Source organism: Gopherus flavomarginatus, chromosome 15, assembly GCF_025201925.1.
Source record: "Gopherus flavomarginatus isolate rGopFla2 chromosome 15, rGopFla2.mat.asm, whole genome shotgun sequence".
NCBI lineage: Eukaryota > Metazoa > Chordata > Testudines > Testudinidae > Gopherus > Gopherus flavomarginatus.
This window is the reverse complement of record NC_066631.1, coordinates 25,414,051-25,427,600: the sequence shown is the minus strand read 5'-3', so window position 1 is coordinate 25,427,600 and position 13,550 is coordinate 25,414,051. Positions and strand designations below refer to the sequence as shown.

Here is a 13,550-nt window from a genome sequence, read left to right as displayed (position 1 = left end):
AATTCATGTTATATCAGGCCTCATTATATCAGGGTAGAGGTGTATTAGAATTGGGAAAGGTACAGAGAAGGGCAACAAAAAGGATTAGAGGTATGGAACCTCTTCCTTATGAGGTGAGATTAACGACTGTGACTTTTCAGCTTAGAAAAGAGACAACTGAGAGGAGATATGATAGAGGTCTATAAAATCTTGACTGATGTGAAGAAAGTGAATAAGGCAATGTTATGTACTTCTTCACATAATACAGGAACTAGGGGATACCCAATGAAACCAATGGCAGGCAGGTTTAAAACAAACAAAAGGAAGTACTACTTCACACAGTGCAGAGTTAATCTGTGGAATTCGTTGCCAGGCTATGTGAAGACCAAAACTCTGACAGAGTTCAAAAGAAGACTAGATAATTTCATGGAGGATAGGTCCATCAATGGCTATTAGCCAGGATGGTCAGGTATGCAACACCATCCTCTGTCTCTAGCCTCTGTTTGCCAGAAGCTGGGAGTGGACGACGAGGTGGATTGCTTGATGATAGCCTGTTCTGTTTGTTCCCTCTGAAGCACTTGGCATTGGCCACTGTTGGAAGAGGATACTGGGCTCAGTGGACCATTGGTGTCACCCAGTATGGCTGTTCTTATGACAAGAGCTGAGCCAATCAAATTGTGAATTAAAGACTGCTGCTATATCTCTAATTCACTCAGCCATAGTAGAATGTTGTGAAATTTTAAATAGCATATTATGGGTCAAATTCTGCTCTGCTATACTTGTGCAAAAGTTCATTGTCTTTAGTGGAATTGCAGTCACTTTCAGTTGTGTTGATTTTTGCTCAATGTGTGCTGGAGCACCTAGTCATAATGGGCTGACTTGAGGGCAGAATGAAAACTTTAAATGCTAATTTCTTCCATTGTTTTTGTAAATTTTCATTACTCATAAATGAAACTTGCTGCAGGATAGTTTTAAAGAGATTGTCAACTTGAAATCTAATTAATTAAAAAAAAAAAAGATTATCCTCAAAAATATGAAGCCAATTTGCATGTATAATGTTGACTCACTTTTTTTGTGTATGGAGAGTGCATGCCTTGTCAGAGACAGACTTAGTTCAGGGTAAGGGATGGACTTGATATGGCCTGCAAGACCCTTTAGGGTGATATTAAATGAATGACAACCACAAAAAATGAACACGTTAGCATTTTGAAAAAATGGTCATAGCAATAAACTAAGCTCTTAGTAGAGTATTTGGTGGTATATTATGACTCCAGGATAGAGAGAAGGTCTAGGTTTCTATTCTGTGAGTCTATTAGAATCTATGTATGAGTCTATATAGGTTCCTCAAATATACATGTTTAGTTTAGTTTAAAGCAAAAATGTGACTTTCAGACTACATTTGTTGTAAAAATCTTCAGTAGTGATAGTGACAAAACTCTTTTAATCTATCATGTGATATTAAAGGTGTGAAAGGTGAGATACACAGTTTGTATCTTTAAAGAGAGGCACTAATTTATAAAACAATGTCTTCAATCTAGATTGTCTTATTTTTTTTTTCTCCTGGTTTTGTCTTAGTTTTCTTTATACCCTGTAATAATTGTTCATATGGATTTTTAACTTATAGTAACTTTAATGTGATCCTGTGCTTCTGTTGGAAATGTGCAGATAATGAAAGTCCACAGCTCTCGCTAACAGTGCTGTACTTCAATACTTACAGATCGTGAAAATGTTCTTTGAAGGGAGATACATAATTTTGTTGATGGGTCTATTTTCTGTATACACTGGCTTGATTTATAATGACTGTTTTTCAAAGTCAATAAATATATTTGGTTCTGGATGGAAAATTTCTGCAATGTTTGAACAAAATATCTGGCGGTGAGTAGTATGCTTTGTTTACTATACCATTAAAACAAATATACAATGTTTAGAAAAGACTCTAATTCCCCTCTGTTTTGCCTTTTTAAATAGGCTGTATTAATTCCTTCATAATATGTTGTTATTAAAAGGTTCCAAATCCTTCCTAAAGGAGTAAAATGCGCTTATTTTGAACAGCAGTACTTGAGAAATTATTTGGGGGCAGAGAGACATTATTTTGTCTGGAAAGCACCATGCGCAATTATGGTGCAGTATAAACAATAATTCTAGTCATTTGGGATCATTTCAGTATTTTATACTGCATTCAAGTTGATGACCCTCCTGGAAAATGTTTCTTGACCAATCGCACCTCTTTCTTTCTTTGCAAAATTTATGTAACTGCTGGGAGACTGGTCTCTTTCCCTTCAGAAAAAATACATCAATGCTTATTGTCTTAAATACATGCATCTGTACCAATGACAGCAGCCCAACATTTATGAGTAACCCCAGAATAACAAAACAGCAGTAAGAACCAAAGAGTAATTTAGTGGGCAGCTGATTACACTCCTTTTGGGTCAGATGATCCACTAGGATTTTTAGTGGTTCTGGCTCGGTTGTTTATTGAAAGAAATATGGCTTGGTATACTTTTTATAAAATTTTCTTAAAAGCGATAAGCAAACAAAATTAAAACCAACAAAAACATAACTAAGGCTACACTATTACACACTCTATTAAACTAAGGATTAAACAATACAATGATCAAATTAAGATCAAAATAGGGTCAAAGAAAAAAATTGACAAACATTGCGGGGGGAGGGAATCGATCTAAGTTACGCAACTTCAGCTATGTGAATAATGTAGCTGAAGCCGATGTACTTACATCTACTTACTGCGGTGTCTTCACTGCGATACATTGACAGCTGATGCTCTCCTGTCGACTCCGACTCCGCCTGCGCCTCTCGCCCTGGTGGAGTACCAGAGTTGACAGGAGAGCGCTCGGCGGTCGATTTATTATGTCTAGACTAGACACGATAAATTGACCCCCGCTGGATCAATTGCTGCCCATCAATCCAGCAGGTAATGTAGACAAGCCCTTATAAACCCCAATTAAGATTTTGCCCATGGCAGCGCAGTCAGTTTAGCAGGTTGAATATTTTGGTTATCAAAGCCAAATTACTGTTACTTTTAAGCCATGTCCTCAAAGTAAATTGGAATTTCTTCTTTAGACTTCAACAGTGGTTGCTCTGTTTCCTTTCTGAACACAGACTTCAACATCTCTCTTCTAATATGCAATACTCAGCAACTTTTGATAAGCAAGAATTATAGATGGCAGTTTGTAAATGCTGTTACCAAAATTAAGAATGCACGCAGGCTCTGATTTTTTTTTACAAAGCAGAATATCTAGGGTAACTATAGTCTGAGGGTTATTCGGCACCTCACCATGTGGTTAATATTCATAAAATTCTAATAAATATTCATAAAGTACTAATATTCATAAATACACTCAGCACACATTCACACACTTAAAATAGAAAAAAAAAAAAAACAAGGATGTCTCCTTGTTTTCAAAACCGAAAAAGGAGAAAATGAAATGCTTAAGATAAAATGGAGTTTGAACTCTTCAGCTCTTGTAGTCTTCAAATCACATGGTATTAGAACTGTCACTGCAGTCAAGATGCCCGGTAATGACAGAGTTGTCAAGTACCTTATGCTGGCAGGGTCTTTCAGTGCTATGAGACTGGTTAGGCTAATATGGCCACAATCATTGTGGTCTTCTCCTCTTCGGATGGCTATGGGATTTGAAATAAAATCTGTCTAGATCACCAGTATGAGTCCACTCAGGTTGAGAGTGATCATAAGTTGTTGCTGTGTGATATCTGTTTGGAGGGTTATGTGCAATAAATTGGTAGCCTCAGCCAAATTTCTTGGGCACATTTAGCCATATTAAACAACCACCACCACAACCAGCTGCTTTGTTGACAGTTTCAACAGAAGCCAAGAACTGAATGGTTATTGAACTACTTGTGTCTCACCTATAGTGGTGTCCTTTCTGGTCAGAGTTGACCTACATTGTATGAGGGAGCTTATGCTGACACTGCACATACTGCATCTGTTCTGTGAATAAATAGAAAAGCATTTTCAGGGGTTGCCATCCTGGCAACTATCATCAGTACTTAATTTACCTGGGAACAGTTTAATATGTTGACGGTTTATCTTACTATTATTGTGCTTAGAAATCCCTTTATGCTTCCCTCAACCCTCAGATCAGCCATTTATTTTCTCTCTCTCTGCTAAACAAGAAAGTAGGAAGGACATTCTGCAGAGGTGAAGGCAATACATGCTTACTATTTTTAAGCAACAGGATCTGATTGTGTTTCTTTTGCCACAGTCTTGATGATTTGAAGTCTAATCGATATTTGACATTGGATCCAAATGTTACTGGAGTGTTCAATGGAGTTTATCCCTTTGGCATAGATCCGGTTGGTGCTTTTTCTTTAAATTTATCTATTTGTGATGATCAGTGCTTTACAGCTCATAAGTTAAAAATGTGACACCTGCGTAGTATACAGGCAAAACATAAGGGGACATATTATGAGTAAGTGGAGATGTCCATTTCCCCTTTTTCCAGGGAGGATGATATCCTCTTCTAGTGATTCAGAGAGAGATTTAACTAGTTTATTCAAACTCATTTTTGCCTAGGATCTTAGCTGGAATTAGAATCCAGGGGTATGTCTACACAGCAGTTAAATAAATACCCTTGGATGGCCTGTGTCAGCTGACCTGGGCTTGGGTTTGGGCTTGCGGGGCTGTTGAATTGAGGTATAGACAAACCCAAACATCTGTGCCACAATTAAGTAACCCCTTAGCCTGAGTCAGCTGCAGGTTTTTAATTGTAATGTAGACATATCGCAGGTTTCCTGAGGAGAGATTGTGTTACACCCCAAACTAGTCATTTTAGGAAAGTCTATTTAATCTTACTGATTTCTCTTTTATTTTTTATTTTTCCTTCAGATCTGGAACCTGGCCAGCAACCGTCTCAGTTTTTTAAATTCTTTCAAAATGAAAATGTCTGTGATTTTTGGAGTGACTCACATGACTTTTGGAGTTATTTTGGGGGTCTTTAACCACTTGTAAGTATGGGAAGTTAAAGTTAAATGAATGTGGCAATAAACACATGCAAGCAAATACATGTGACATTTTTCTGATCATCGTTTATTATCTGATATTTGAAGGAATTGGAATGTTTTTGAGAACTGAGCAAAGGCAATGTGAATTCACTATGAAAATTGCTTTACAAAAACAAGTCAGTTTTTGCTTGAGATCCTGATTTCCTTGGAAAAATATAGGAAGGCTAGTGTTACACAGAAAAATCTGCAGCCTTTGAGAAGTGAGATTTTGTGTTGTGCTTCTAGAGAAGGATGGGTTTGTAGCTGCCACTTTTGGGCCCCTCTTAACCTCTTCTGTGTAACATTGTTAATGCCTTGGTTTTATTTGAAATATAAATTTTTTTTTTTGTTACTCGGGCCCCAATCCTACAAATATGCATATGCTGAACTAAAGGCATGAGTAGTCTCATTGAAATCAATTTGATGATTCAGTTCTTTAAAGTTAAGTATTTGAATAAGTGTATGCATGATTCAGGCCCCTATTTTGCAATATTTTTTGTTTTCTTTTAATTGAAAAGACTTTAATTTCCTCTGTTAAGGCCCTGAAACCATTGACATCCATGGTAAAATTTCCATTGAGTTCAAAGAATCAGGATTTGGCTCATAATTTCTAATACAGTTTCTATTTCTGAACACTCTGAACTTCCATTGATGCTACAGGTGTTAAGGGTTCTCAGCAGCTTATAGAATTGGACACTATATGTGATCTTTCTATGTAAAGGTTGTTCATCATCAATTCTTTTTCCTTTTTTATTTTTTTTAGATATTTCAGGAAGAGGCACAATGTTTATTTGGTTTTCCTTCCTGAACTTTTATTCATGCTGTGCATCTTCGGATATCTTGTATTTATGATCATCTTTAAATGGCTAGCTTATTCTGCAGAAAACTCCAGATCTGCTCCCAGCATTCTGATTCAGTTTATTAACATGTTTCTATTTCCCACTAGTGGAGTGGACACCTTTTATACAGGACAGGTTAGTACTACTCTTATAAACTGAAAAGAGGTTGATAGAATTCAGAAGATCACATGTTCTTTAATAGTGTGATTGAGCAAAAAGTATTATCTGAATGCTAAATTAAGCTAATGTCTGACTCTAGTGTGGGGACAGTAAAGAGGTTGTATCAGGAGTCTTTTAAAAGATAAATAAATAAAAAGCACATCCATCATGACTGACTGAGCATTTTGCTCTTAAACTTCATCTAAGCTTTTGTGTAGATTTAAAAAAACCCAACACACTTGCTATTTCTAGAACAAAATCCTGTACTCCTTGCTTAGGCTAGCTTTGATTCTCTTTAATAAAAGGGACGCAGAACAGAGCACAGAGTCTCTCTTCTCTTTTAGTTTTTAATGCTATTTTGTGTACCAAAAGAATCTTTTTAAACTTGGAAATTGGCAAGCTTGCCTGCCTTTTGGGGCCAATCTGGAAGATGAGCTCCCACAACTGCTATTTAAGGTCCTGAATCAGCAAAACACCTAGGTGCATGTTTAACTTTAAGCATGTCTTTAAGATCCACTGAAATCAGGTGTGACTTCTCAAATGCTGAATCAGGGCCTTAAAGGAAATCAGTTGCTGCTTCCTCATTAATAAAAAAATGATTTAAGTAATTCGGGGGAGGTCGTCTGAACTCATCTTTAAATATCTTTTCTTTTTTCCCTCCCACTACCAGGTTATTTTACAGAGATTTTTATTTATTGTTGCTTTGCTTTCTGTTCCTGTAATGCTTTTTGGAAAACCACTTTATTTGTATTGGTTGCACAATGGAGGCCGAGGCATTGGAATGTATAGAGTACGTATTGAAAGAACTGTATACCTGTAGCATGCGTTTTCTAAATTGACAAGCATTGTATTAAAGGGTGTTTTATTATAAATCCTTTTGGCTAAAATTAATTAAACAAAAAAAGCATTATCGTCTATACTGGGGAAGCCCTAAAAAGGCATTATCCAGCAACTGTTTCACTTTACTCATTGCTTGAAATAGCCTTTAGAAACCTGAACATAGAATTTCTTTTCTTATGATTTTTGCCACCTTTCCCTTTCTAACAAATAGATTTCCTAAATGTTTAAAAAACAGCAAAGTTAATTTAATCGGACTACAACGATTTCAACTTGCATAGCAATTTGTCATTCCAAACTATAGGCTCAGTGCTACAAACACTCACATGCATGATATCTGAGTATTTGCAGAATTGAGCCTTTTCTGTGTTTGTCTGCTAGCTGCACTGCAGATATTAGTGCAGCTCAGGGAACTGCACTTAGCTGCTGCTGCAAAATCAGTAGAGGAAACACTTTGTTGCTATATTTGTTGGCTGTTCCTGTAACACTTTCTTGGTCATAGATGTGTGAATAAAACTTTTACTAATTATGTACAATAAAGTTTTAAAACCACAGCGGGAAACTCACTAATTAGATATTTTCACAAATTATATTTGTCAAAATTCTTTTAACTACATTAGATGTAAGATACATTTAAATTTGTTAATATGGGTAAATAAATAATTCTCTTAGATTAAGAAAGTATCTAGAAGCATTGAGCTCTAAAATGTCCTATAGCTTGATATGACCATGCAAATTAGAAAAATTGATGTCTATTTTTGCATAATAGGGCCTTTTCACTTCAGCTTTCTCAGCTTCTATTGTCCCGAGGGTATATCTACACTGCAGACAGACACTCATGGCTGGCCCATGACCGCAGACTCAGGCTTGCGGATCTTGAGCTGTGGAGCTGTTTAATTGCCGTGTAGACTTCCGAGCTTGTCCTGGGCTCTGGGACCCACCCACCTCACAGAGTCCTGCCTTGCAGAGTCCCAGAGGCCGGGCTCTAGGCCAAGCTCAGATGTCTGTACTGTAATTAAACTGCTCCCTAGCCCAAGCCTCGGGAGCCTGAGTCAGCTGGCACAGGCCAACTGTGGGCTTTTAATTGCAGTATAGACTACACTGAGAGTCCTAATTTTTTTGCAATGTCTGCTTTAAATAAATACAAAAAAAACCTGCAACTGTCATAGTGACATCAAAAATTCTTATTAGTGACTGACACTGATACTGTTTCCATTTTGTGCAGAGTGGCTACAGACTTGTTCGAAAAGAAAGTGAAGAAGAACTTTCTCTATTGAGATCACATGATGTGGAGGAAGGAAGCAGCCCTTCAGACAGTGGGCACAGAGAAGGGGGTGGAGAAGAGGTAACACTTTCAGCTACCATCTGTAATACACTAAACCAGGTTGAATTCCTGGAATCTCTAAAAATGCCATCTAGGGGACTTTTATAAAGCTGGCCCGATTGGTTGGCTGCATACAATTTACATTCTGTTATTTGTGATTGTTCTGCGCTGCATTTCTTATCACAAAAATGTATCAGTTCAGCTTACTAGAGTTCCTGGGTTTTGATATAATGGGAAATAGCTGCATGAGGCACTTTGTCTGAGACTACAATTATTCCTTTTAAAGTACAATTAATCAAGCAACATCAAAGCTCTCTTGCATAGTTTTATGGGTACTTGATTTTGGGTGCCTTTAGTCAAGACAAAGAGGAGAATATACTCTAACTTTCTCCTTTTCTTTTCATCTTGGATTCTTCTCTAGAGAAAAGGCTCTTGATTGTAATTTTTTGAATAGTATGTTATATAGTTTGACAGTGGGAAGGCAAGGTGCTCTTGTCGTTAGTGGGAACTGGAAATCTGGAGTCTTGAGCTGTACTCCAAGTTCCTGACACTGATATAATATAATCTTGGGCAAATCACTTAAGGCTTTATCTGAGTGCTTTTGACTTTAATAGGAGTTGATTAACACTCCTAAACTCTCTGTCCCTCAATTTACTTATCTGCTAAATTAGTGTAATACTTATCTCATTGGGAAATTTGAGACTTAACCTCTGTAGGGCTAATGTATCTAGGAAATAGGAGAGCTCTACTGAAAGACATTGCACAAATTGTACCACAGTTTCATGAGAAATGATATCAAGATTTACAGTAAAAATTACTGATCTTGGGTTTGTTAGTACTAGCCAACATAACTCAAGATTACTACACTAATAATTATCCTTTACCATTATATAGCTCTCTTCATCTGAGGATTTCAGAGTGCTTTACAACGGTTGAAAGTAATAATTATCCCCCTTTTAGAGACAGGAAAAGCTGAGGCAGAGAGAGTTTGTGATTTGCCCAAACTTAACATAGTAAATGAACAGCCTAGCTGGGATTAGAACTCAGGTCTTCGTTAGACCACATTATAGTATGGCAGAACTATATGATCATAGAAGATGCATTCAGAGTAATTGACATGCCTACTTGCATTGTTAGACTATTTATTTATCATCAGTGCAATCAGCAAGTAAACTTTTAGAGTTTATACACTGGTTTAATTATATAAAAAAATTATTTGACCTTTACATTGATTTTTTTTTTTTTTAACGATCTGACGCCTATAGTGGATTTGCAAATGCATGTTGTACGGTGTCACACACCACAGTATGGATTTAATGTGTGCAAGTGTATTGACATATATGTGTTGTTAGTTTAACTTTGCAGATGTTTTTATGAATCAGACTATTCATACCATTGAATACTGTCTAGGATGCATCTCCAATACTGCTTCATACCTGAGACTGTGGGCACTAAGTCTTGCTCATGCACGTAAGTCTTCATATTCCAATGTAACTTTAATATTGTTTGCAGGTTTTGTTGTCTGATCATTTTAGAATATCCTAGCTATGAAATTATCTGATTGGTCATTTAAAAAAAAATCCCTAGTTAACTGACCTGGACTAATAGAAAAGCACATTATACTGAAAAGTGGATTTGTGACTTGGAGTGCTGCATGTAGTATATGGCTTCATTGTTCACTCCTGATTATGTGAAGGGCTGTCAGCTAGTAAAATGGTTCTGTAGATGGTGATATTATGTCATGTGATATTTAAAGTCTTCCCCTTTAGTGGCCAGGATTTGAGAAAGCACTTAAATATTCTCCTGAATACAGATGGACTTAAGTATGGGCTTAAAGTTAAGTATGTGCTTAAGAGCTATCCTGAATAGGGATGCTTTCCTAAATCAGGACTAGTATATTTCTAAATTTGTGTCATTCTAAATTAGAACCTGGGCATTTATGTTCCAAAAACACTGCCCATTTCCCTGTAATTATTCAGTAAGAGATCACGAGAGAGTTACCACAAAAACCACCAACCTTTTCATATTTTATATTCTTGTTCAGATTTCAGGAATGTGTTTCACAGCCAAATTATATAGGTATTTTATGCTACACTGAATTAATACAGATGAAGTAGTGATGTGTTGTATGCATGTGAGCTTATTAAAATCTTATTGAGTGTGATATTGTTTCTAAACATTTTTTAAAAAACCCTTGTCTGAAAAGGTATGCTGGCTCTGCAGTGTGAAATTAAAGCAGCTAGAAAACGAACTATGTGACCAATATGCATCTGAGTACTTAAATCTTAATGTAGTGAACACTGGTCTGTGTCTTGGGTTCACTTGCAATTGTAACTATTAAGTATTGGTTAGTGGATTTGTGGTTTTAATAAATTAGATGTCATAAGTAGTAGATTTTATTCTGAGACTGTTTATAATTATAAACACGCTATTTCCTGAGAGAACAAAATAGCCTATGCAGCTCCAGATAATTCTGCCCTGATTACATATGATTATACAGTAAACAGACTAGTCATTCAGTGTTCTGGTGAATGCAAATTACCACTTGTTACAAAAATATTAATTATTGTGCAACGTTTAGTTCCTTGAGCGTCTTGTGATGTGCCCCTTTGAAGGAATCCAGTGTATATTTTTTGCTCCATTTTCTGATCCAGAGATTCTAGCACAGTAACATAATTGAAACTGGAGTGCAGACTGGTTAAAAAGACTCACTGGGTACATGTATGTTTCCAAAGGTAATTTTGGAAACTATTTGTTTTGTAGAGTTATCAGAAGTGCTGTGGGCAATGATAATGAGAGTGGGCCTTCGTGTGGATGCAGAATATGGAATCTTGCTGTTAGTTCCAGTTTTAGCCTTCTTTGCTGTGTTAACAGTATTCATTCTTTTGGTCATGGAAGGTCTTTCGGCTTTTCTACATGCTGTACGACTTCATTGGTAAGTGCTAACTTTTAATTTAAAAAAACTGCCTTTTTTTTTTTTTTTAAATGTGCATTGGTTTGTTAAAGGGACATTATTGGGTAGGATAGGCCCAAAATTTAGAATGTGTATTTTGAAAACAAATGACTCTGGCAGAAAATTTAAGTAACTAGCCTAAAAGCATCAGTGTTAGAGCCAGAATTAGATCTCATTAATTCCTGGCTCCTAGTCTTGTTCTCTGAGTTGTTGTGTATTAATGTGTGGATATTTTTTTTTTCTCCTCATTACAGGGTGGAATTTCAGAACAAGTTCTACACCGGTGGAGGTTACAAGTTTACTCCTTTTTCCTTTAAGCACATTTTTTTACATTTTAATAAAGATGATATTGCATAATTTTATTGGCATAAGCAGAGGTGTTCAGAGTTGTCTGCAAATCATGTAATTAGATCTCACTGATGTACAATTTGTAGAAAAATGTTTATCACTGATTGCCTTATGTAACCAAATAATTCTGTAATATATACCTCCTTCAGACAAATACATTGCCGATCTGGAGCCTCTTGTAATATATATAGGCATCAAATGTATGTTTTTTTCATAATAAACTAATGTTGTACATTAATTTTAAGATAATTCTAAAAATAATCTTATTGTTTGTTCTAAAAATAAGAAAGGTATTTTATTTCCAGAAGAGACTGTTTATATTCTTTAATGAATACTTTTAAATGATCTTAAATACCTTAATTTCCTTTCCGTCATATAAAATACACAGCAAGATTACTGTATATTACTCATGTGATCACACCCCCTCATAAACTTAAATTACCACCTAATGGAATCTGGAAGCAGTTAACATTGAACAGTGTATGTTTTCAGTACTTGTTCCCAGGAGATTACCAAAAATAGTATAAACCGGTAAATACTAATATAAAATGCTCTTGTGGGGCTATTTTTAAAAGTACACCAACATTTTTTTTGTTTTTAATTTTTAAAAAACCTTGTGTTTCGAATTGTGTCCAGAATTATTACTTTACTCTTTGCAAGTGCACATCCTGAAGCTTCATTTGATAAAAGAAAAATTAAGGGCAGATGGGGGAACCCAACTATGGTTCTTTTTGTCTCCCTGCATTGAGGAGTTTATAGTCTTATGCCCCAATTTTGCTAAATGATCTGTGTGGGTGGACTCCTATACTTGTGTGGAACTCCATTGGGTTCAGGGATTGCTCATCCAAACCATTTTGCAGGATCAGGGCCTTTATGATGTCTTTAACAGGTGACTCAAATTGTATAGCAGAATATATTGTATTAAATGCTCATTCTACAGACCTTTCACATGCAAAGTTCCCATTAATGAGAACTGTATCTTTATGGCCAGTGCAGAATCAGGCCTTAAATGTATACTGTATATATTTGGCTTTAAAGACATTTATGGATATAACTTGACTGGAGTGACTGGTTTATCTGATGTTACTGAACCAAAGTTGTTTATACTGAGTTAAGAAATGTTACTTAAAAGCATATACGTGAGGGGAAGAGACGGTGCTTTTGCATTTTTTTATGTCAAAATGAAAATTAGGATGTTTGACATTTGTGCCATAAGAACAGCATAAGTTAACGTTTACATTTTTCTTTCATACTGATTCCAAATAAAATATAATTGCCATTTGCAGAATTAATATTCTGCCGTGTTTGGTTGTATTTAATTCTTTAAAATGAACTCCTGCAGCTCTTAAACTATACCACTAAAGTTTTGTCCTATGTAATATTTCAATTTCCTGTTTACAATATTTTAAGAGGTTCCCACTATTGTAAAAAGTTACATTTGTTACTAAATCTTAAGTCTTTTCATTTCTTACTTCTATTAGACCACATCTTGTGCAACCCCAATCAGGCCACTTGGCCTCTTCCAAGAATAAAGCTTCACTTAATGAGAGCCTGCATATGCATTACGTTCTATCTCTAAATTTTATTTTAATTGAGAATATTTTCATATTTTTGACTAAAGATCTACTTTTTTTTGTGTTAAATTCAAAATTATTTGAGTGGAGACATAAGATCACATAGGTAAATCCCACACAAGATTTTTGCTTTAACTCGAATTGTAGGGTCTGAACTTTCATTGAGCAGCCTATCTGAAAACATTCTGGCTGTGGTTCAACAAGGCACTTAAAGTCTTGAAGTTACATATGTGTTTGAGTAGTTTGCTTGACTTCAATGGGACCTCAGTGCTTGAAGTTAAGCACATATTTAAAGTTCTTGCTGCATCAGGGTGTGTGTCAGGACCCAGTCCTGCAAACTCCAGTTACTTTTACGGGAGAGGCTGAGCTCTTTGTTGGATTAAGGCCTGAAAATACACTCTGGAGTTAGTAACTGATTGTTAGTTTACATTTTCATTCTTTTAATAGATTCCCTAAACATGCAGTGTCATAACCTGGAATTTAGAAAATGAACTCCCCGTCCCCAAACTTTATTG

General features: G+C 35.9%; 1 protein-coding gene across 2 annotated transcripts in view; it reads left to right on the top strand.

Annotated features, from left to right (window-relative positions):
* Positions 1-12,753, top strand: part of ATP6V0A2 (ATPase H+ transporting V0 subunit a2) — a 32,195-nt gene extending 19,442 nt beyond the window's left edge. The window contains exons 12-20 of one of the 2 annotated variants that reach the window (XM_050923510.1): positions 1,697-1,854; positions 4,224-4,314; positions 4,847-4,965; positions 5,765-5,975; positions 6,670-6,789; positions 8,062-8,181; positions 9,513-9,630; positions 10,896-11,095; positions 11,368-12,753. In XM_050923510.1, the coding sequence (XP_050779467.1) occupies positions 1,697-1,854; positions 4,224-4,314; positions 4,847-4,965; positions 5,765-5,975; positions 6,670-6,789; positions 8,062-8,181; positions 9,513-9,630; positions 10,896-11,095; positions 11,368-11,430 (1,200 nt within the window). In that variant the 3' untranslated portion in view covers positions 11,431-12,753. The remainder of the gene's footprint in view (positions 1-1,696; positions 1,855-4,223; positions 4,315-4,846; positions 4,966-5,764; positions 5,976-6,669; positions 6,790-8,061; positions 8,182-9,512; positions 9,631-10,895; positions 11,096-11,367) is intronic. The other variant, XM_050923509.1, reaches the window with a different exon arrangement.
* The last annotated feature ends 797 nt before the right edge of the window (positions 12,754-13,550 follow it).